Source organism: Vombatus ursinus, unplaced genomic scaffold, assembly GCF_900497805.2.
Source record: "Vombatus ursinus unplaced genomic scaffold, bare-nosed wombat genome assembly UNPS02014772.1, whole genome shotgun sequence".
NCBI classification, from domain to species: Eukaryota; Metazoa; Chordata; class Mammalia; order Diprotodontia; family Vombatidae; genus Vombatus; species Vombatus ursinus.
Genome location: NW_020954550.1, coordinates 2,615,647 through 2,639,265, shown reverse-complemented (window position 1 = coordinate 2,639,265; position 23,619 = coordinate 2,615,647). Strand labels below are relative to the sequence as shown.

The 23,619-nt window shown below is 37.9% G+C and overlaps 1 protein-coding gene across 5 annotated transcripts in view; it reads left to right on the top strand.

Moving 5' to 3' along the window:
- The first annotated feature begins 388 nt into the window (after positions 1-388).
- Positions 389-23,619, top strand: part of WDR41 (WD repeat domain 41) — a 71,404-nt gene continuing 48,173 nt past the window's right edge. For 2 of the 5 annotated variants that reach the window (XM_027863627.1, XM_027863624.1), the window contains exons 1-2: positions 389-682; positions 5,027-5,142. In XM_027863627.1, coding sequence (XP_027719428.1) covers positions 632-682; positions 5,027-5,142 — 167 coding nt within the window. In that variant the 5' untranslated portion in view covers positions 389-631. Of the gene's footprint in view, positions 683-5,012; positions 5,143-23,619 lie in introns of all 5 variants that reach the window. The other 3 variants (XM_027863626.1, XM_027863623.1, XM_027863625.1) reach the window with 2 other exon arrangements.

Genomic DNA, 23,619 nt, shown 5'->3' with positions numbered 1-23,619 from the left:
ATTGTTAAATTTTCAGAATGAACATGTAGGTGAATGTATATATATACATCACATATCTTGGCGTCATGTGTACATGCATACATTTTATATATGTATCCAGCCTCAGTCAGGGTGCATGCCAAATGCCATGTGCCTCTTCCCTATTCCCCAGCAGGCTATTAAAAAAGCAGCCCTCTGGTGAAAGCTTCTGGGGCCCACAGCAAAGTGAGCTGCATCTCGGCCAGTGCCTCTCCTGCTCCACCCTCCTTGTGACCCCGCCCGGACCCCGGAGGCTGCTCCACTTGCCACCACTAGAGGCTGCCAGAGCCACTTCCTCTCCCTGCAACCTCGAGCGCACGCTGCGCGCTCCCGGGGACGGCCGCGGGCGCGCCCCTGCGCGCGACCCAGGACCATTGGCCGGCCCCACCCTCGACCCGATCCCAGCCCTGAGTTCGGCTGCCAACTTCCCCCGATTTGGAGCTACGGGCCAACGTAGGGACAAAATCCTCCCTCCTCGTTTCTCTTCCGCCAGTTTCGTCTTCATCAGTATACCGGGAGGCGGGTGCGAGTCCTAAGATCGGACTCCTCCCCTCGCCCGTAGAGGCCCCGGCTCCCCTCCTCTTCCTCCACCTCCTCCTCCTCCTCCGCCCCGATGCTGCGATGGTTGATCGGCGGAGGCCGAGAGCCCCAGGGATTGGCCGAGGTAAAGGCCCCCTGGGTCTGGCGGGAGAAGGGCTGTCCTCGGACCCGGGCCGGAGCCGGGCTTCCCCGGGCAGCGTACGGAGCTTGGGCCGCCCGGCCCGGACTTCCGGCCCCTGGGAAAGCCCCGACCCCATCCCCCGGGGCTCGCACCTGGGGTCCCTGTTTGTGGGTCCGGCTGATGCCGAGGGGGACAGGGGAGGGCGGGGGGACCGACCCTAGGCCGGCTGGAGCTTTGTGCGGGGAGCTGTCCACCCTCCGGGCATTTGTCCGGTACCTGCCAGGCGCCAGGCACTGGAGGGTGCGGAGATTAAAAAGTGCTTCCCCCCCCCGCCCGCCCCTGAACCTCCAATGCTGGCCCTCCGTCAGTTAGCATTGAAGTGCCTACTACGTGCCCGCCCCCGGGCCTCCTGTCAGATCCCGCCTCTGCAAGGAGCCTGGCCCATCTTTGATGCTAGTGCCTCCCCCTGCAATTGTCCACAATTCAAGGGAGGGAGGGAGGGGACAAGCATTTATGAAGCATCTGCTGTGTGTCAGGTACTGTATTGAGCACCTGTAGAGAAGAGTGGAGGAGGAGGGAACCAGCCTTTATTAAATGGCTACCCTGTGCTTCAGTGCCTTACAAACATCTCGTTTGATCCTCAGCAACCCGAGGAGGCAGGTGCTATTATTATCCCCATTTTACATTTGAGGAAACTGAGGGTCACACTGCTTGTACCTCTCAGAGGTCACATTTGACCCCAGGCCCTACTGACTCCAGCTCCAGCTGTCTATCCTCCAAGATACCTAGCTGTATATGTAGCTGTATACAGCTTGTTTGTATGTAGTTTTTCATGTTTTCTCCTTCATTAGATTGTCACCTCCCTGAGAGCAGGGACTGTCTTTTTTGTCTTTAATTTTTTTTTTTAATCTCCAGTTCTTAGTACTGTGCCTGGCACATGTTATAGTCGCTTAATACATGCTTGTTCACTTGACTGCCACCATTGAACCAGACACAACTTTTTAAAGCAATGGAAAGTACTCCAATGGGAGACTTGAGAATATTCTGAAAGTCAGCTGATATTTAAACTTTTTGTTGTTTGCTAATAGAATACAGCCATCTTCTGACTATTTCATGTGAGGATCAGACATAGTGAACCTCCTCTTTCCCTTCACCTTTGATGAATTGAGAAAAATGGAAATGTAAAGTCTCAAAAAAAGTCTTTTTGTCAAGTGAACATCAAGTAAAAATGATTTTTAAATTATTGACTATTTTTGTATTTCCCACAGAATCTACACAATTCATCTGACTATAGTAAATTTGTTCATTTGGAATATGGGACCGTGAGCAAGTTATTAGATTTCTGGGCCTCAGTTTCCTCATTTGTCAAATGAGGGAGCGGTTGGATTAGATGATCTCTAAGGTCTCTTCCATCTCTAAACTTAAGATCCCATGAGCCTGTAAATAATGTCAGCCCCAATCAACTTGAATATTTTTTTAAAAATTGACCGGTTTACTTCATGCACTAAGGATTTTAGAAATAAATTCTTGTTGAATTATTTTTATTATTCCTCATAGGATATCTAAAGGATTTTTTTTTTAATTGCACCATGCCTATGTGGTTCAACAGTTCTACTCCTTTCCTTAATTTGCTCACATCTGGCAGTTGGAATTTTCAAGGTTTTGAAAAAATAAATTTGAGGTTACGTTCAACATTCCGGATGATTAAAAAATCCACATCCAAGTCATATGACAGTTCTCATTTAACCAGACTATCTTATTCATCACTGGTCATGCTTAATAATGGAGTCATTCAGCATTTGTAACGACAGATCTCTGGACAGAGTCACCATTGATTTGGCTTTTGACCAGACCTAACATGTTGCTAATATCTTATTTTTTCCTGAACTTCCTAGTGTGTGGCACCACCAGGATTCCCCAACATGAATTGATCAATTAAATGTTTATTACATGTCTACCACATACATGCAAGGCTCTGGGTATACAAAAACAATGAAAGTCCCTGCTCTCAAGGAACTTACATTCTATCATATGAGACAAGTACATTCATAAGTATATTATAAAGAACAAATGAGTACGTTCAAATTAAATATAAGGCAGTTAGGCTACTAGCAATCGAAAGTCTTGGCAAAGGTTTAATTGAGAAGTTAGTGCTTGAACTAGATCTTGACGTGAGAGATTCTGTGAAATGAGGAGAGAGTATATTCCATTCATGGGGGATCGATAGCCGGTGCAAGGCATGGAAATTGGAGGTGGAGTGCTCTGTGTGAGGAACAAAGAAAGTTAATTTGGCTGGTCTGTGGAGCTGAGAGAAGGGGAATAATGTATGGTTGGATATATAGTTTGGGACCAGGCTATTGAAAAGCTGAACAGAAGAATTGATATGTGAACCTAGAGGCAATAAGGAGCTATTGGAATTTATTGAGTAGTGGAGTGACATGGTCAGGCTTATTTATACTTTAGGAGTATTCCATTGGCAGCTGTGTGGTGGATGGTTTTCAGTGGAGAGAGACTTGAGGCAGGAAGACGAATTAGGAGGTCTTTGCAATAGTCTGGATAAGAGTTGATTAAGGGACAACACTTAGGTGGTGGCCATATAGTAGAGGGAAAGAGTCAGATTTGAGAGATGTTATGGAGGTAGAAATGATTGGACATGTGAAGTGAAGAGAGTAGAGAGCTAAGCATAATGCAGACGTTATGAACCTAGGAAATTAGAAGAATGGTACTTTTGGCAAAAATTGGGAACTTTGGAAGAGGGATGGGGAAAGAAAATAAGTTCATTTCTGGACAAGATGAATTTGAGATTTCTCAAAGATAGCTACTTTAAATGTCTAAAGCTCAGTAGAGACACAGGGGCTGTATGTATAAAATCTGTTAAGTCACTTGCATATAATATCTGAACTCATGGGAATTGATGAAGTCATCAAGAGAGAGGGTAGAAAGAAAAGTAAAGAGGGCCCAGGCCAGAGCCTTGGGGAATGCCTGTGGTTATGGGATATGATAAGGACGATGAGCCAGGAGTAGTCAGAGAAGCAGAAAAGGGAAAACTAGGAGGGTAATGTCATAAAAACTAAGAGAGGAAAGAGTATCCAGGAGGAGAATGTGGCCACCCGTGATAAATGCAGCAGATGAGTCAAAAAGGATGAGAACTGAGAAAACAAGGAAGACAGTTGGCATAAGACTTAATAATGCTAGAAAATGCTCTGCTCACTGAATAGAACTGGATAATTGTGGTCCTTCCTAACTATCAACTCTGCTGGAATTAAGCCCTGGAGGTATTGGTTGGCCCCATTTTCCCCCCGGGGCCAAAATGGTACCTTAATCCGAGGATGCTGTGAACCTGGTTTCTGACCAGTTTCTAGTGCTTCAGGTTTAGTCATTGATAGGTTTATAATTCCACACAAACAATAACACAAAAAGATCAATCTAAGGTCTTGCCCTCTGCCCATACAAACATGAGATCACTGTGCTATAACTAATATATACATCCCACACATATTAGTATGACTCATCTTCAGTTTCATCATCCACATTCATAAAAATAACTCATTTCTGCACAGTGTCAAAAGAGAATTTATCAACCCTTATTTTTAGGGGTAGATAGGAAAATGTTTCCACATTGCTTTGATTTTGGTCATTTCACTACTTCATCAGTATTAGAACATTTATAAGGAAAAAAGAAGTGAACCTCAAAAATACTGATTCTGGATTTTGATTCCTGAGTTTCTTTGTAGTTATGCTACCGTGACCAATTATTGTATCTATTTGATGGCCCATTTAGAGCAAAAATAGTTATTTCTGGGGTAATTTCTATTGTATAGCAATTATACTTTCTAAATTTTGGAAAAAATAATTTATGCATATTTTAAATGAATTAAAAATATGTGCTGTTAATATGTATAGCTTTGGATAATTCATGCCAACAGTTTTTCCTCTTCCCTGAATTGAGTTGGAAGAAATAGTTGTGTATGAGATACTGAATATATAATGCCCTGAGTCTTATTGATGTATTTTAATATTTTATTTCTTTGATCACAAACAGTTTATTTCTATGACAACCACTTCAGAAGCAGCCCTCTGAGTATAAGCAGCCTTTTATGGCATTATTAAAATGACTTAAATGTGTATATTTTTATAAGATATGGAAAAATGCCTTCTTTAAAGTCAGCTATCCTTTAGTGGAGGTTACAGAAAATGATATACCATATTAGAACATGTTTTCCTGCGACTTTTTAAACTTTGTATTCTGAATGTCAGTATTTAGGCTATATATAGTATTCATCAATGATTCTTAAATTGCAGTCATCCTTTTTCTTTTTTTTTCTTTTTTTGGGTGGGGGTTCCAAGAAGTCTCCAGTACAGACGATAGGTGAGGAGCAGACTCAGAATCCCTACACTGAACTGCTGGTACTGAAAGCGCATCATGACATGGTACGATTTCTAGTACAGTTAGATGACTACAGGTAAGAAACTTTCTCCTTCATGTATTGTTTACAAAGAGTTGTCAAGGAATCTATCAAAAAAGTGCTTCAGAAACTAACCCAGCTTTTCCTAACTCTCTCTTTAGGTGATAGTAACATTTGAAAATAGAATCAGACTGTGTTATGCAAATTTTTACCATCCAATTTCCTCCATGTAGTTAAAATATTTAATTCAACGTAGCCAAGTTATATATGATATGCTGTTTATCAGTGGATTACATATTACATGGGCATAACTTGACTTTCCTAATACATGGACTGGCAGGATAATTAAGGATCTATATCCTCCCAGTTACATGTAAGTCACTCTTTAATATAGGTCATCATAACTTTGTGAATTTTTCTAATGTGGAGGCTTCTCAGAAGTTCTAGAAGAGTTTTTGTTTCCTTGTTGAACTAAGTTTCAAAAGAACAATGGACCTGTTGTAATGGGTGCTAATTTGTAATTTGGCTGATGGATCTGAAGCTGTCAACTACATTTAGCCTCTAGTTATTAATTTATTGAATGTTTATTAAGAGCCTACCACTCATAGAACATTATTGTAGGTGTTGGAGAAATTAAAATTTAAATTAACAAGTTTAAATCAGACATGTTTTTGGAGCTTACAGCATAATATTACTATATACAGTATAATATCACTTGGAGCAAGGGGGGTTTCTGACACATTATATGGGGAACTCTGAATGCAAGAACTGTTTTTTGCCTTTCTTTGTATGCCCAGTCCTTAATTAGTGAATTGAATGGCACATAATAGGTGCTTCAGAAATGCTAGGTGACTGACTGACATATCAGCTCTTACCACAAAATGAACTACCTACACCATCATTGTACAGGGCCAGCCCTCCCTTTTCCTCTTTCCAAATGGTCTCCAGATAGCAAATAGTGGGAGCCTCAGCTATAGATCATCTATGGTTCAATTAGATATTAACCTTTTTTAAAAGATAGGAATATTTTTCTACTTTATATTCAAATTTGAGAAGAGATGTAGAAATATTAATAAGCCTAGGTATCTAGGAAGTCTCAGCTCACATTACCTGGAGGGAAACAGTGTCACATTAAGATGCAGTAGGAATGAAATTCCCATCCTACTAGGCATTCCTAAGCCTTCTATGTTATTTTTACATTTGTTAGTGAAGTAGTATCTTATAACATGGCTTCTTGTACCTTGAAAATTAGCCTTATTTGTATATCAGCAATCTCTAGGATAGAACTACTGTACCTTTATTTCACCTAAATTATTTGAATGCTTAGGAAGAAACTTGCTTTCCTACATTTAGAGTACTATAGTCAATCCTGTCTTCTCCAACTAAAAGTATCTTTTAAGTAAGTGGTTGTCTAATATAGTGATAAATATTATTTATGATGATGATTCTGAGATACTAGAAAGGTCCTGAAGTATACTCTGAATCATCCAAGAACTTTTTATTCAAGAGGATTTTAGTACTAGATCCTACCATTCTCAATAGTTATCCTATATCTTTCCTCTTTTCTTAAATAAGTTCCTTGAGAAGACTATCTTTACTCAATGTCTCTACTTAATTTCTTCTCTAAACTCTCTTCAGTCTGACTTCTGACCTCTTCTTTTAGCTGAAGCTGCTCCCTCCAAAAATGCCACTGATGGCTTATTGCTAAATCAGGTGGCCTTTTCTCAGTCCTTGCATTTCTTGGACTCTCTACATCATTCGATAGTGTTGATCATTTCCTCTTCTTGGATTTTCATGACACTGCTCTCTCGGTTCTTCTGTGTGTCTGATCTCTCCTTCCCAGTATCTTTTGCTGGCTTTTCATTCATGTCACCCTACTAACTGTGGGTGTTTCCCAAAGTTCTGTCCTGGACCCTGTTCTCTTTTTTTCTACATTTTCCCATATGTGATCTTATTAATCTACCATAAGTAGTTATGAGAAGTCCAGAGTCTTTATATCAACCCAGTCTCTCTTCAGTCCTGTATCTTCAGTCCCGCTGCCTAACTATTGGATGTTTTAAACAGAAAGCATCTCAAATTTAACATGTCCACAGCAGTACTCATTATCTTTCCCCCAAACTTACCCCCTTCTGAACTTCCCTTACTATTCCCTTACTATTTAGGGTACCACTGTTCTCCCAGTCATCCATATTCCTAGTCTCACTGTCATCCTTGACTCCTCACTCTTACCCTCCACAAATATCCAGTCACTTGCCAAATTGAGTCATTTCTACCTCCACAGTATTTTTCACATGTGTTCACTTTTTTCCACTCAAATAGCCAGTTCAAGCCCTCATCACCCCTCATCTGGACTATTATAGTAGTCTTCTAATTGATCTCACTGCCTCAAGTCTCTGTCCACTCTAATTCATCCTCCATGTAGCTTGCATAGGTGATTTTCCTAAAATACAAGTATGATCATGCCACACACCCCCTCCTTAATAGATCCCAGTGGCTCCCTGTTACCTGTAGGATCAAACATGAACTCCTGTGTTTGGCATTTAAAGCTTTTCACCACCTAGACCCTTCCTTTCTTTCTGGTCTTCTTGTATATCCCTACCCTATTTGCACTTCGGGTCATACTGACCTACTTACTGTTTCTCACACATGATGATGCATCTCCTGTCTCTGGGCCTTTGTTTTGTCTCTCTCCCATGTCCCAATACTCTCCTTCCTCACCTTTGCTTCTTAAAATTGCAGAATTTCTTCAAGACAGCTCAAATCCTGCCTTCTGCAGAGAAGTTCTTTTCTAGTTTCCCCATCTTCTAGTGCCTTCCCCACTGAAGTTACCATCCATTTACTCTGTATGTAGCTTGTCTGTACCTATTTATATACACAATGTCTCCCCATTAAAATATAAATTCCTTTTGAGCAGGGACTGCTTTTGCTTTGTCTTTATATCCCTAATGCTTAGTGCAGTGCCTGTCATGTAATACATGCTTAAGAAATGCTTGTTAATAGATGAATTAGATAATAATTCATTATAATTAGATAATAATAAGTTTCAGAGGTAGTTAAATGGCTAGCTTTGAAGAGTAGAATTAATGATTTGATGTTAATTTGGAAGAAGGGCTCTAGTTATGTACCTCATGGATCTGTTCTGGGTTCTTTGCTGTTGAACATTTTTGTCAGTGACTTGAATAAATGGATTGCTTGTCAGATTGTCATAAGATGTATAGTTGGGAAGGATAGCTAGGTTGTTGAGCGACAGAATTAGTATCCAAAAAAGATCTTCAGGGGTCAGAGCATTGAACCAAATTCAATCAGGTGAAATTTAATATGGATGAGTGTAAAGTATTTTGGAAGCAGCATGGTAAAGGGGCTACCATGCTGGACTTGGAGTCAGGAAGACCTGGGTTCAGATCCTGCTTCTGACCCTTAAAAGCAATGTGACCAGTGGCTAGTCACCTCTCTGAGGCTCAGAGACTCTAAGTCATAGGCAAGTGACAATCATTGCCAGTGGAGGAAGGTCCCACACTAATTAAATCATAGGTCCTTTACATAGTAATGTAAACACAAAATATTATACTTAGGAAGTGAATTTTTTTAAGCACAAATTTGTACAAAGTACCTTTAAGTACACATTTGGGGAACCATGGTTAGCAGTTCATCTGAAAAAGTTCTGGGGGTTTTTTAGTGTACTGAAAGCTCAAGACGAGTCAAGAGTGTGGTCACGTGCAGAACTTTGGGAGAAGGAGCCCTGAGGGCACCACATTGTAACAAGGGTATTGATAAGCTGGAGAGCATCCAGAGGAGGGCATCCAGGCTGGGGAAGGGCCTTGATCATATAAGGATAGATTGCTTAAAGGAACTGCAGATAATGAACCTCTGAGGATGAAGTGGTGCTCTGATAGCTCCCTGTAAGTATTTGAAGAACTGTCACATGCAAGAGACTTCAGATTTGTTGTGCCTGGTGCAGGATGACAGAGAGCAGTCAGTGGAGAGCTGTTGTAAAGAGGAAAATGGGAAGAAAACAATCAGAGCTCTCCAGAAGTGCAGTGAGCTTCTCTGGGCAATAGTGGATTCCCCTTCACTAAAGCTTTTTAGGCATGGGCTAGGTGGCCACTCATTGGTAAGTTATAGAGAGGCTTCTTGTTCAGGTCTGTGGCTCCTAGGGTCCTTTCTGACATTGATATGCTGTGATAAGGTGATTTTTTGATATTTAGAGCATCCCGTTCTCTAAATGTAACTTGGGTCTCTCCCTTCTCCAGTCATCCTCCACACAACTGCCAAAGTGATATTCCGAAGGTCTGACCATACCACTCCCCTGCTTAGTAAACTTCAGTGGCTTCTGGTACTTCCAGGATCAAATATAAACTCATCTATTTGGAATTAAATCCTCACAACCTAGCTTCAGACTGCCATTCCAGATTTTTTATACTTTACTCCCCTTCACACACTCTACGGTGCAGCCAAATTCCCCTTCTTATTGTTCTTCATATAGGACTCTCCATCTCTCCTCTATGGCTTTGTAAACAGGCTGTCTCCCATGTCTGAATTGCACTCAACTTTACTCACTTCACCTTTGCTCTTACAATCCCCAGTTTCCCTCAAGGCTCAGTTCATTCTCTACTATCTACCTGAAACCTTTCCTGATTCCAGTTAGCTGCTGGTACCTCTCCACGAAAAAAACAAAAACAAAAAACCCCAACAACAACAACAAAACCCAAAGGGCACCCCCCCAACCAAATGGGTAATTATTTTGTACGTGCTTTTATATCTACATGTTGTTTACCTTGATAGAATGTGAGCCCCATGAGGGCATGGTCTATATCATTTCTGACATTGTATTCCCACGGCCTATATCCTGGCACACTGTTGGTACTTAATAAATTCTAGTTGATTAAATAATGGAGTTTACAACATTTAAATTTTTTTTTCCTGCCTCATGTATATCAGAAAGCCTAACCCTCATTATAATCTTTCAGGCTTCACAGGACACAATTTTTTTTCTTTCTGAGGCTGGCAAGCTTAGTATTATGTCTCTGTGAGGTCTCATGCAGGAATCTTGTTCTGAAAACATGCAAGAGATGTGAAACAGCCTTTTGAGGTACTTGAAGCATCCTTTTCCACATGATGCAATGTTTTTACGTAGTGTGGAGTCATGGAAGTGGTAAAGTCAGGGTTAGGTGGAACATTGTCTCAACAAAGCAATAGAATCTTAAGCTTTTGTTAAGATTTCCTGCCCAGCATACTCTTATTGTAAGACAAGATGGGTCCTCTTTCCAAACCAAAATGCAGTTTTATTAAGCTCTACCAAATCATCCTTGAAAATTTTGTAAATGGAAAGGAAGGAAATAAGGCAACTTTTTGTAAGCAGTTCTCTATTGTGGACTACATTTTTACAGTCACAATTGCCTGAAAGAACCCAAGATTCCACTATTTATTGCTTGTTTATTACAAAAAGTATTTGGCATGGTAGTGCAAAACACATCTCTAAATTCTCTCCTCTAACAGGGATTCTTTCATGAATATGTTATCATACAAGGTGCTATGATAAATGCAGCTACATAAATAACATTGCTAGGTGACACTTTGGTATAAAATAAGATATATGGTTGCTAAAGGTATCTTCCACTCTAATGGAAGGGGTCATGTGCAGGGTCCATGTAGAAGAAGGACATTATTCTCTGTGGATGGTGAGGGACTCCCGATGTGAATGGCACTGTACTGATTTAATCAAACTTCAGAACATTATAGAACTTTCTTCAGTGAAATCCATGATTATGTGCAAGAGATTGGTCCAATAATCCATATAAGAAAAACTTAATAGATGAAAAATACCAGTTTTCCATACTATGTCTTGCTGTATGATGTCTGGTTACAGAATTAGTTCATCAGTACAAATATTTGAGACAGAATCTACATGTGGAAGGTAGACATTGAGTTGGGCCCAGAAATGATGAAGGGAAAGAGAGTGGGTTGAATTGGAGTTGGGAAATTGTGCAATGTGTACAACAATACCACATTGTTGTCCTGTACAAAGATCCACCTTTTCCACATCAAGCACCATGGTTTCTGAGGAGTCAAAGTTGTAGGTGGTCAAAGGGCACGGGAGAGTTATATGGTGGACACGAGCTGGTTGAAGCATATTTCCAGTGCAGACTTCTGTTCAGAAATGGCCCCTGTCCAGGGGAATACTCACAGTGCCCTGACAGCTGCCTCTGAGGTCTTTCCAGTTTTCTTCAGTTTAATCCTTTCTACACACTCAATGATCCAGCTATACTACTGGCCTTCTTGCTGTTTCTCTCCCATGACACTCTATCACCCAGCTCCATACTTTTGCCCTGTCTCCCATCCCCAGAGTTCTCCAGTCTCCTACCTCTAGCTCTTAGATTCCTTTAATACAGCTTAAATGCCATCTTCTGCAGGAGGCCTCCCCAACTCCTTCCACCAGTGCTTTCCCCTCTGATATTATCTTCTTTCTAGTCCGCATTTATCTTGTATGTACCTAGTTATTTGCACATTTTCTCCCCCATTAGAATGTGAGCTTCTTGAGGGCAGGGATTATGTTTTTGCATAAGCCCAGTACATAGAATAAGGGATTAATAAATGCTTCTTGACAGTTAACTGACTAACTGTAGCCCCTATCTCCTTAGCAGCCACAGCTACTGAAGGACTAAAAAAGAAAGTTCTCACCACCAGTCTTTGACATTACCAAATGTTTCATTTTCATGAATGAATGTGGTTTTATCAGTCAAAATGATGCTTAAGGTGTTTCTAAATGAACCTTTTCAACTTTCTACATTCCAGTCAAGTGGGATTACTTGCTATCTGTATCAGTGGGCCTCACCCTTTTGTCCTGCCTTTTTGCCCTAAGAACAACTGGGCATTCCCTTTTGCCCTGCACTAAAATCTCTTATTAAAATATGAGCTTCTTGAGAGCAGAGACAATGTCACTTCTCAATTTTTATCTCCAGCAATTAGCACAGTACTGAGTAAATGTTTTGTTGTTAAGTTGTATCTGACTCTTTGTGACCCCATTTGGGGTTTTCTTGGCAAAGGTACTGCAGTAGTTTGCCATTTCCTTCTCCAGCTCGTATTATAGATGAGGAAACTGAAGGAAATAGGGTTAAATGACTTGCATAGGGTCACATAGCTAGTAAGTGTCTGAGGCCAGATTTGAACTCAGGAAGATGAGTCTTCCTGACTCCAAGCCTAGTATTCTATCCATTGTGCTGTCTAGCTGCCTCAAAACAAGTGCTTAATAAATGCTTTTTCATTCATTCAGTCATAAAGGCAGGCTATCAGCAAAAAAATGTATGCTTGGATAAGAATGTGGGCTAATCATGTGGTGAGATCAAGGAAAGTGAGTCTGCTCCCTTGGCATCCACAACATATTAAAGACCTTGATGAAGGTTTCTATCATGTTGAGTGGATCCTCAGTAGAGGATCCAAGGAAGAACATAAACAGGAGAAACTGCACAAGATGAGAAGGCAAGGATGGGTGATGATCTGCATTGTTGGAGGGAATATCCACTTCAGGGATCCCAGATTTGTCGAACTTTCACACTATACATTTGGATGTGGAAGCCTTAGATCTTAGATGCTGAGTAGCTGAAGTGTAACTATTGTATCCTTTTGTCATGATGATGTGCTCAGTTGAAGAAAACCAGGATCTTCTTGGATCATTATCACAATATTTAAGTTGTACAGAATTCTGTTCATTTAAATTCCATAGTATTGTGAAGTTTAAAAAGATGGATGGGATCATGCAACCTTTGTGATCATTGTAGACCTAGGCTTGTGGGATGGGCAGTGGACATTTTTGTAATTCATAATTGAAAGAAGAAATGGTGATGAGGCAGACACAGGACGATTGTGGTTGTGTAATATGCTTAACTATTATTTACTTAATCTGTGCTTGCTTTTTAATGGCCCCTAAAGACGCTCAAGCATTTCAGTGATGTGCTAGTGTTTTACGTTAATAATATGAGAACATCGATGTCAGAGCTTTTTGCTCCACGATTAGAACTTTTACCTTTTCACCATGTCAGAACTATTCACCTGAGATATACCTTTAGTTTGTAATGGTCATCATCAGATATAATCAAGGGAGACGTGGGTTTTAGTCTCATCCTCTTACTAAATACTTCTTGACTCTGTGGCCATGGGCAAGGCCCTTTATCTTTCTTAACTTTAGTTCCCTCAATTCTAAAAAGGAAATAATAATTGCAGCATCCACCTCATGGAGTTGTGAGGGTCAAATGAGACAAAGCTTAAAAAATTAGAGTATTATGTAAATGTTGGCTGTAAAAAATGAGCAAACATCTTTTTCTTTCCCCCACAGAAAAGCCTGGCTATGAAGTATGGAATAAATAGAAATTTTTGAAATCTGAACTCACATTCATAGAATAGATAGGAAACTACTTTAAAAGTATTATAATAAAGTGGTATTACTAATACTTAGAAATTTAATTCATTACAGACGTTTTTATCTGTGAGACCCTGTTTGCCCAGGAAATTACTCCACTAAATTATATATGTAATTAAGTGTGAAATTTTTTCGACGATCATTTGTTGTTACAGAATATTATGTTATTATAATTAATTTTTACAAAGTACAATTTTTAAGGCATTGCCAGTGTGCAAGGGATTAGCTATTGAAAAAAATCCAAATTTTTGATAGGGAAACAGTAACAATTTCAGTCTACTTTATACTATCTGTTGAAAAATTAATTTCTGTAGGTCTCTACAAGTAAATACTTATGAAGTCATGCTTGGCAGTAAGACATAGGAAAATGTGTAGACAGTGCAAATATATAATACAAGTTGCATTAAGAACTCAGTGTTGTTAATCTCGGTTTAATCAAATACTTTAGAATTGTCATTTACCATCTGCACTTATTCTAGCCTCTGTATCAAGGATGTAGTTTATGCATTGTCAAACTGCAGAAAATATCTTTTGTTTGATTTTCTCAATAAAATTAGTATTGTTACACTTTTTATGTTTTTATTTAGTTTTTGTTGGCTTGATTCTAGTTTTTGTCAGCTGTTGTAATCCAGGTTTCACGCTTCAGGTCTTTAGATAATATCATCTTATTGAGAATTTTGCAGAAGGATTTTCTTGTTTTCTCCGTGGCTCAGCTAAAATCAGTGAGTGGAAAATTTTCTCAGATTGGTTTTTGAAGATACTAAATAAATCTTGTATCAACCTAACAGACAGCTGCCTTTTTCTTCTCTTCTTTTGTATTTTTGAACATGAAGTAAGGGTCATATTGATTGGAACATCACTAAAGAAGGCCAAGCCTCAGCAAGAGTCTTCCAAAAAATGGACTGTGCTAAAATTGCATGTAATACTCTAGCATTTGACACATTAAACTAAACTGAGTTCATAACACATTTTAAGAATAGCTTTCTTTGTTGCTCATTTGACCATTCCTTGCTCCTCCAGGAAACAGACAAGGTTATGGAGGATGGTGATCATGACTGGAAAAGAATCAGGTGACCCATGAAACACTAAACTGAAGAACAAAACGTGCCTCTAGGATGGCTAGTGATTTTGTACATTTTTGGGGGAAACTTGATAAAATTGAGTGCAATTTAGTAATTCCTTTGTAACAACTCTGTTTCTATCTTATAGGGTAGTCTCACTGTCAAGCTAGTAATAAGTGACCTGGTTATAGTGGATCCAAAAGGAGCTGGCTAGAGGATCATGTTAAAAGAGTAGTAACAAATAGCCTACTGTTAGTTTATGTAGTGTTCTAGATTTGGATAGTCTCAACAGACTATGTGAATTAGACTTTGGGGAAAGTTGCATAAACTCTATTAGGCCCCTATAGTACAATGTGATGTAATGGAACGGGGTATCATGGGCAAGCCAGTTTACTACTCTGATATCTATTTTTCTTTATAAAATGGGGATGACATTTGGCATGCTACTCCACGGTGGATCCATGTTCCAGCAGTGTGATTTTTTTCTTTCATCCAGTGCAGAGACCGCACTTTGGGTTATCTTGATCAAGCATCTGGCGTCAGGGACGCCAGAGAAGCATTTCTTCTTTCTTGATTATTTTTTATTCTTGATAAATGCCTGTCCCATGTCCTTTTCTACTTATTCGTAAACTTGCTGAGATCCCTTATGCTACTATTCATACATAGTAGAGACTGATTACTTAATACTCTCTCTTTGGATTATTTGTAATTTTGATTCTTGTAAGACTGGTATGTTATGATCATCAACCATGTAACATCAGTAAGGATATATTGTTATTAAAGTGATGGGAGTTTATGACAGTGAATCCATGAAAAGCACAGAGGTTTCCATCAATTCTGATCCAAATTCATTTGTCCATGATGAAGTAATATATGTGAAAATGCTTTGAAAACATAAAGCACCTTACATATGTAAGATCACAAGATTGTGCTGGACCTTAAGTGCCTTGAGGGCAGCTGCCTCATTTTACAGAGAAGAAGACTAAGGTCCCACAGTTGAAGTGATTTGTCTAAAGGGCAAAACTGGGATTTGAACCCAGCAAATCTTTGGCTCTTTCCACTATACAGTGTTGCCTCAGTTGAAGATGATGAGGACAATCTGAAAGTACTAAGTTCTAGTGCAGTGTAAAAGAAATAATATTGGTTTTAGAAGAAAACCTGAGACCAGGCTTGCTGCTAGCTGTGTGATCTTGGCTCAATCATTCTTTAAGGCTGTTTCCATTCTTCCAGAAGGGTCTTGAACACATTGCCCCTATATTTTTTCTGTGTTTTTTCTGTGCTAGTATGTGATGTTGTTTTTTTTTTTCTTTTTCTGTTTTGGTTCCTAGGTTGAGAATTTAGGGTTGTTTTTGTTGTTGGTGGTGGTGGTGGTGGTGGTTGTGATTATTTAAGGTGGAAGCAGTGAAGGGAATTGAAGGGTAATTGCTACTTGATAAAAGGACAAAAATGTCAAGAGCTTAGTTTTCCTTTTCCTACTTAGAAGAAAAGAGAATATAATCAAATTCTTTCTAGGGAGTTACTGAAAGGAGTGACCTAGAAAGCAATTGACATTCACAACTATTTATCCTATGTAGTTCATTGCAACCAGATTACTAACATGCTATTTCATTGGGTCCTCTATTGGGACATAGAAATAGCTTTGTTACATAGAATCCTTTACTATACTATTATTTTATGTATTTCCCTAGGTTTAATCTCAGTGAGAGTGTTTAATTTCTTTTATGATATGAATAAAGACTAGAGCTCTTTCATTAAGTATGAAAGTGGTATAAAGTTAGATGGGTTAGTAGCACTTATGAATATAGAAAATAATTCAGAATGCCCTTAATAAATTTGATAAGTAGTTTTAAAAAGAAAATCAATCATTATTAATCTAAAACCCTTAATCCAAAAAATATCTTGGTATTGTTAGGGCCCTGCTTTTGTTTTAGCTAATTACTTATATAGCTGCCTTATTAATTCAGTAAACGAAGTTTAACTATCTAGCTTTGGGTGCATTCTTTTAGATTTATGTAGGTAAATTATATTTATTTGTTTATTTTCTGAATTTGTGATTGCTTGCATAAAAAAAATTATCAAGTGAAATGATTGGACTACATGATCTGGAAAGTCTCTTTTAGTTCCAAAGTTCTTATTCTATGATTCTAATAATTTTCCTTCGACAGATGAAAGTTAAGGGAAAAAGAGAATTTCACTTTCACATTTTATCTTAATTACAAATTTTTGAAGCTTAATATTGGTATTTCATAATCCTTAAAACCCATCCCACTTCACTGAAAAGCCTTCCCAGTAGGCACATAGAAATTTCTAAATAGAACTTCTTAAAAATTAATCTATATTACATTTTAAACAAAGGAAATGGAAAGTGTTAATTGTGAAATAACATGAAAGTATTTCTTTAATGAAGACATTTAAATGTGTTTTAATTCCTCTTAGGAATCAGCAAATTTCCATTTGTGGAGAGATATATTATCAATTATTATGAAGTGACTATTTCTCTTCACAAACAAAAACTGATTATTATAAATACTATAGGCAGCATGGTGTAGTGGCTAGAATTTAGGCCTTGGAGACAGGAAAACTTGGGCTTCAGACCTGTCTCTGTAGTGTACTGGGTGACCACCCATAAAATAAATTAATTTCTAAGTGCCCCGGGCACTAAGACTTCACTAAAACTCTGAATTACAGATGAAAGTTCTTAAATAACAACCACAAAAATTATGAATATACTATGTGGTATGTTTTATGTTATCCATGAAATAATTTATAAAATTAATTTTAAGTATTAGTAAGCATACTTGGGTTCTGGGTCTAAGTGATTAACGACAACCCAAAAACTAGAACTTTGAATAAATGAAAATTTTTTGCTGATCAAAGTTTATAGGAGAAAAAAGCAAATGACAAGACAGCAGACTTACCAGGGATTTGATTTAAATTTTCCAGGACGTGTTTTGGTGGGGTCAGTGCGCTCTCCAAAACCTACTGCAGTGGTTCCATAAGGCATCATCTATTAACTCTTCGGCTCAACTTTAAAAGGCTCTTTGTAGTCGTCTCACTCTGTCTGGCTTTTATTTCCCACACTGCTTTCCAGTAGATGGGCTTTGAAGCCAGGAAAACCTGGGTTCAACTTCTGCCTCTGACACATACTGACTCTGTGACTCAGTGCTCTAGGCTAGTGGTGTCCAATTCAACAGAACTAGGAGCCACTAATCCATACATAGGGGCTGCCTAGGTAGAGCAGTGCACAGAGCGCTGGGCCTGGAGTCAGGAAGACTCATCTTCATGAGTTCAACTCTGGCCTCAGACACTTACTAGCTGTGTGATCCTGGACAAGTCACTTAACCCTGTTTGCCTCAGTTTCCTCATCTGTAAAATGAGCTGGAGATTTAAATGGCAAAGCACTCCAGCATCTTTGCCAAGAAAACCCCAGATGGGGTTGTGAAGAGTGGGACATGACTGAAATGACTGAACAATAATCCATGTACATAAGGATCTACGTGACTGCATATTGACTTAGTTTAAAAGTGTGATATCTGCTTTATTGCATATTTATTTTGTTAAATACCAGTTACATTTTAATCTGGTCCTGACAGCACTTAGGGGTGTTGCCGCCTCTTTGAACTTATGCTTTTGGCAACTCTCTCTAATACTGTAAATTGCAGAAAAAGGCATCTGCCTGTATTGGTAAAAGGAGTTTCCTCATCTGGTTGTTCTCTCCCTTTAATATATTATCTTCTTCTAGCCTCCTTGCTGTTCCACAGATAATCTATGTTTGTTTTCACTTTCATGCCTTGACTTATTCTGTACAGCTGCCTGGAATGCCCACCCCTCACTCTTCTATTTGTCAGAATTCTAGCCATTTTTCAAAGCCCACTGAAATCCTATTTCCTCTGTGAACCTTTTTTCCAGTTGCACTGATCCTTCTTTTCTTCCTTATTCCCTTCCTTCCTTCTCTCCCTCCCTCCCAACTGTTGCTCAGTCCACATAGAGACGTAGAGTATCATACCCTTACCTGTGGGTGCTCTGCCCAAAGGAATGTAAATTTTGATTGCTGAAACCTTGAAAGATATCTTAGGGTTTATGGGCGAGATTTTTTTCTTAAGGACCATGCCTTAAACCCAAATCACTCTGGCTAAGCCTCACTTGGTCATTTTTTGGGCCCTGATGGCTCAGAGTGAGTGCAAATAACAGTTGTTTCTGTTTTGGAAACTCTGAGAATCTTCCCCTCCTAGATTGATTTTTTTTTTAATTAGATAAAAGAGGCCATTCTTTGCCTCATTTCTTACCCTACCTTAATCACTGAAAGGGCCTGTCTCAGTCAAACTGAGACCCAGGAAAGACCTTAACTTAAAAAGGCCAAGGGCTCCCACTCTATCTGGGGCCATCTCTAGTCATCCTGATACTGGACCCAGGTGGCTCTGGAGGAGAGAATGAGGCTGGTGACTTTGCACAGCTCTCTCTCACTTAAATCCAATTCATTTAAAAGTCATGGCATCACCTTGCTGATGTCATTGGTTCTCTTCGAGAACAAAGAACAAACAATAAGGTTCACTAACGTCTCTCTGTTTAGAAATAGTGTTCTGTATATATTTAGTATCATGTGGTTTAGCCTGAAATGCACCCCTCCTCTTCTCTTGCCTCATAGTATCCCTCTTCAGGGGGAAGCCCAGGTACCTCCTTCTACATGAAGCCTTCCTTGATGCCCCCAACTGTTAGTACCCTCCCTCTTACAACACTTTGTAATGAGGTACTTTGTATTTATTTATATTTATTTTTTTCTTTAGATACTTATTATATAAATACCTGTATTCTCTACCATTAGAATGTTAGCTCCTTGAGAATACATACACACATGCATACATATATATATATATGTGTGTGTATGTATATATATATATATATATATATATATATATATATATATATATATATCTTCAGCATTAAACACAATACCTGGCACAAAGTAAGAGTTTAATCAATGTTTTTTATTGTTAGCACTTAATTGTTTTCTACTTGTCTCATTTATATTTGTTGGCAGCTAAAGTTTAAGGTACTTGAAGGCTGATGCCTCTTCTATCCCCTGTAACTTGGATTGGGCACTCAACTTGTAAATGTTTCAACATTGTTTGATTCCTTCCAACCATTTACGTTTTCTATGTCTTTAGCTCTGCAGAGTGGAAATTGCTCACAGTGATGGACCTTGAGGTGCACTACAAGTTTCTCAGTTAAGGTGTTTTCTGATTAACCCCAAGTTAAATAGAAAATTAAATTATCTGAAATACTCCATTAAGAATTTCAGCTAATTGAGCCCTTTTTATATTTTTACGTAAATGCTATAGTCACAGTCATGATATTTAACATCTAGTTATCTGGAAGGAAGAAAAATGAGAATGAGGGAGAAATTAGGTAACTGAACTGTTTTTTTTTTTTAAACCAGTTAATGCTTTATTTGTTAGAGATTCTTATCTTGGAGGATAATTTCACATAAATGAAATACTTGTCTAGAATTCAAGCTGTATTAACTTGGAAAGTCTGCTTTTGGTGATCAAATGACTTACTCATATCTTTATTTAGCTCTCAATTTCTGTGTAAACTCAAGTGCTCTTTTTCTTAGCTAACTGTTTTATACCATTTTGAAAATACCTTCTTCATGTATGTGGTCCTCTTAATCCCAAAGTGATCTCTGCTTTTCAGATCATTACTTTGGAAAAGTAGTACAAGAAACTGAATACATTTTAAAATGTCATAGGCAAAATATAATTTAAGTGAACATCATAAGATGTACCATTTGTCTTATTAGTATGAGTTTTATTATAATGGTTATGCTATTAGAAATCTCATTCATAGCCTATAGGATCTCGATATAAAACAGAGCTAATGCTTGGTATCTCTGTAATTGGAATTAGTAAGTGAAAGTTGTCTAGAACCTTGAAGCAGAGGAGAGGAATTAGTTTACTGTTTTCTTTTTTTTTTCTCCTTCCTTTAGCTCCTGGTGGTAGGTTAGACTTTTAAATGAATTTTTCTGTATATCAGTTTTCAGAAAAAACCCTACTTCCTCCCTCCCCCATTTCATTGTGCTCCCTATCCCAAGATTTTTATAAAAGTTAGCCAAAAGTGTTGGAGACAAAGATAAACCCAAAAAGGGGCTCATAGGTTAATTTATGATTAAATTACAGTCTAGACTAAAAAAAAGTTAGTCTTAGAGCATATAGGATATAGAGAAAAAGGTAAGCCCTGAATTATGAAATAAGACCTAATAAATTTAAAACCAGAGCCATCTACCTATGAAAGTGATCCAATTCACATCTCCATTTTTTATCTTCTAATCTGTTTTCACCCAAACACACACATTTAGGATGAAAAACTTTAAAATTGGATTTTTATGAATTTTTCAAATTACTTTTTTATAACATTTTTAAATATTTTTCTTTTCACTATAAGTATATTATATTCCAGCTGCAGTGTGGAGCAAGTAGGCTTTTGTGAGCTAGATTGGGAAACTAGCCATTGCTTTTATAATACTGTTTCACTGGGAAAATAGATTATCAATTCCAAATAACTTGCGTATTTTAAATGTATTTTTATTACAAACTTAAGAACAGTCTTAACAATCTAAACCTAAGGGGGAAATCTGGATAAAATCCAATCAATTCACATATTAGAACTATTTGTATTTAAAAAGAACACCAAACTAAAAAGAAAAACCCCAATAATAATAACTTTTCTGTGCTCCTTTCTCATCTCTTTTCTTTTTGTGTACTTCTTTAGCTTTGTTAGATTTTAAAATAAAATATAGTGTCCTGTTCCTCCAATTCTGCTTTTTTTGAACTTTGCATTATATTGCATGTTAGTTTATACTTTAGTGGTTAAATACATCTATTCTCTCATAAATGTGGGTGCCTTTGTGTTGTTCTTGTGTATGTCTTCCCATGAATCTTTCAAAAGGAGTCCATCCCATGTGCTGGAGGTCTTCCTCTCGGTCTTTTGATGTTATATTGGTACAGATGCAGCATGGGTCTAGCCATCTGTGATTTTTTATTCTCATGACATGATTGGCCTACTTCCTTTTATGGCCATATATCGCTTAGATGTTATTTTCTATATGACCGAAGATTTAGAGTTTTTACGTATTACAAATTATTCTGATGTTTCTGTGGGATTCTTGATTTGTGAAAGAATTTTAAAGTTGAGGGAATGGTTTGATGATTAAGATCTGAGTAGAGATGAATAAGTAAAGTACACTAAGTTTTTAGTTGTTTGAAGAATGATAGGGATAAAATGGATAACTGAAACCCATAGGTAACTTAAAACCCTAATTTTAAATATCAAGTTCTACCTTTTCTCCAGCTAAATATTTAAGTAGTGTTCCTAACATTAAGCAGAATTGTACGAGTTTTTTTTCACCTCTTTCTTCTTTTAGTAACTTCTTTAAAAGAGATAATAAAAAGAACTGAGGTAACCAAACGGCTACAGTAGGCTTGAAGGGGAGGACTGAAGGATCTTGAATAATCTACTAGCTGGATTATTGACCCTTGTATAATTTTTTTAAAATTGTCTTGAATACCATGCATTACTTTTGAGCATCATTTAAATTTACTTTTTTGTTCACTACTCAATGAATTGAAGGTTGATATCTCATTTCCAAAGTCTAAATCATTTAGTCATTCCTTATTGTAAATGTCAAAGATTTAGACAGTATGGAATAATAATGAGAATTTTCAAATCACGATTGGAAAAAATGTGTGTGTCTTTTAAAACTGTAATTTTTGAAAAGGAGAAAAGAAGGTATAGAAATTTAAAGAATCAATGGCAATGAAAGAAAATTTAAGGTTATAGAGGCCTGCCTTCTTTCTCATTATCATATAAACAAAAATCAGTAGACCCAGAAACAGTTAACGATTCACTTTAGTATTTAAAAAATAGTAACACTTCACAGTTCTTTTTCCACAAAGCATGAAATTTCTGAAAATTATATTTTTAATTGGTTATTGTTGAAATCATCACCCATTTTTTAATCATCAGATAGTTATCATGCCATATATTTAAAAATGAGAATAGAACAGCCTGAGAGGTTGGTGAAAATTTATTCTTTTGTGTAGCGTATACTTACCTAAGAGATGTTGGTAAGACCCTTTCTAGAATCATAGAATATTAGAATGGAAAGTGACCTTGGAACAATTCTATATTTTTAAGCTCCATGAGGGTAGAGACCATAGCTTTCCTAAAAATTTATCCACCCTCCTCACCTCTCTGTAGCATAGTGAGTAAGACACTCCATTCATATTTACTACATTGACTGTCATACTTCTGTCTTCATTGTATCATTAATGACAGGCTCTGGCCATTTGTGGGGCTAATCTTGAGCTTTATTCTTTTGGATTTGCTAAACTGTAACTTTCCCAAGTCTCCCTTTAGCTTTGTTTCCCATTTGTATTCCCCCAACCATATGTGCTCTCTGAGAAAGGGCACAATGATCATATATTCTTTTTTGTATAAATATTTGTTCATTAATATTGTATAAAGAATAATATTGTATAAAGAAAGACAAATATTGTATAAAGAAAGCCTAAAGCAATAAATCTAATTGTGTCAGTGGTTCAGTTCAAGAAGCAATTTTTAAGCATCTACTATGAGCAGATCTTTGGGAGAGACAGAAGGTTAGCTAAGACATGGCCCCTGCCAAGGCAGCATAGAGCCAGAGGACCCAGGTTTAAGTCTCAGCTCATCTACCTGTTATCTGTTTCATCTTGGCGCAGGTCATTTCACCATTTGGGGCCTTGATTTCCTGATATGTAAATATGAGGGATTTGGCTTAGATCTCTGAGGTGTCTTCTACAGTCCTAAAGCTGATGATTCTGTGGTCCCTCATGGAACTTAAAATCTAGTCAAGGGAATCACAAGATGCAAGTAACTGTAATGCAAAATAATACATGTAAGTTCCTAAGAGAGCTATAATATCCAATAGTGTGTGAGGTCTGAGGGGAGAGAGGTCATTATTAATAAACTTATTAGATTTTAAGTTCCTTCATAGTGAGGTCTGACCTGTCCAGATCTTTCAAC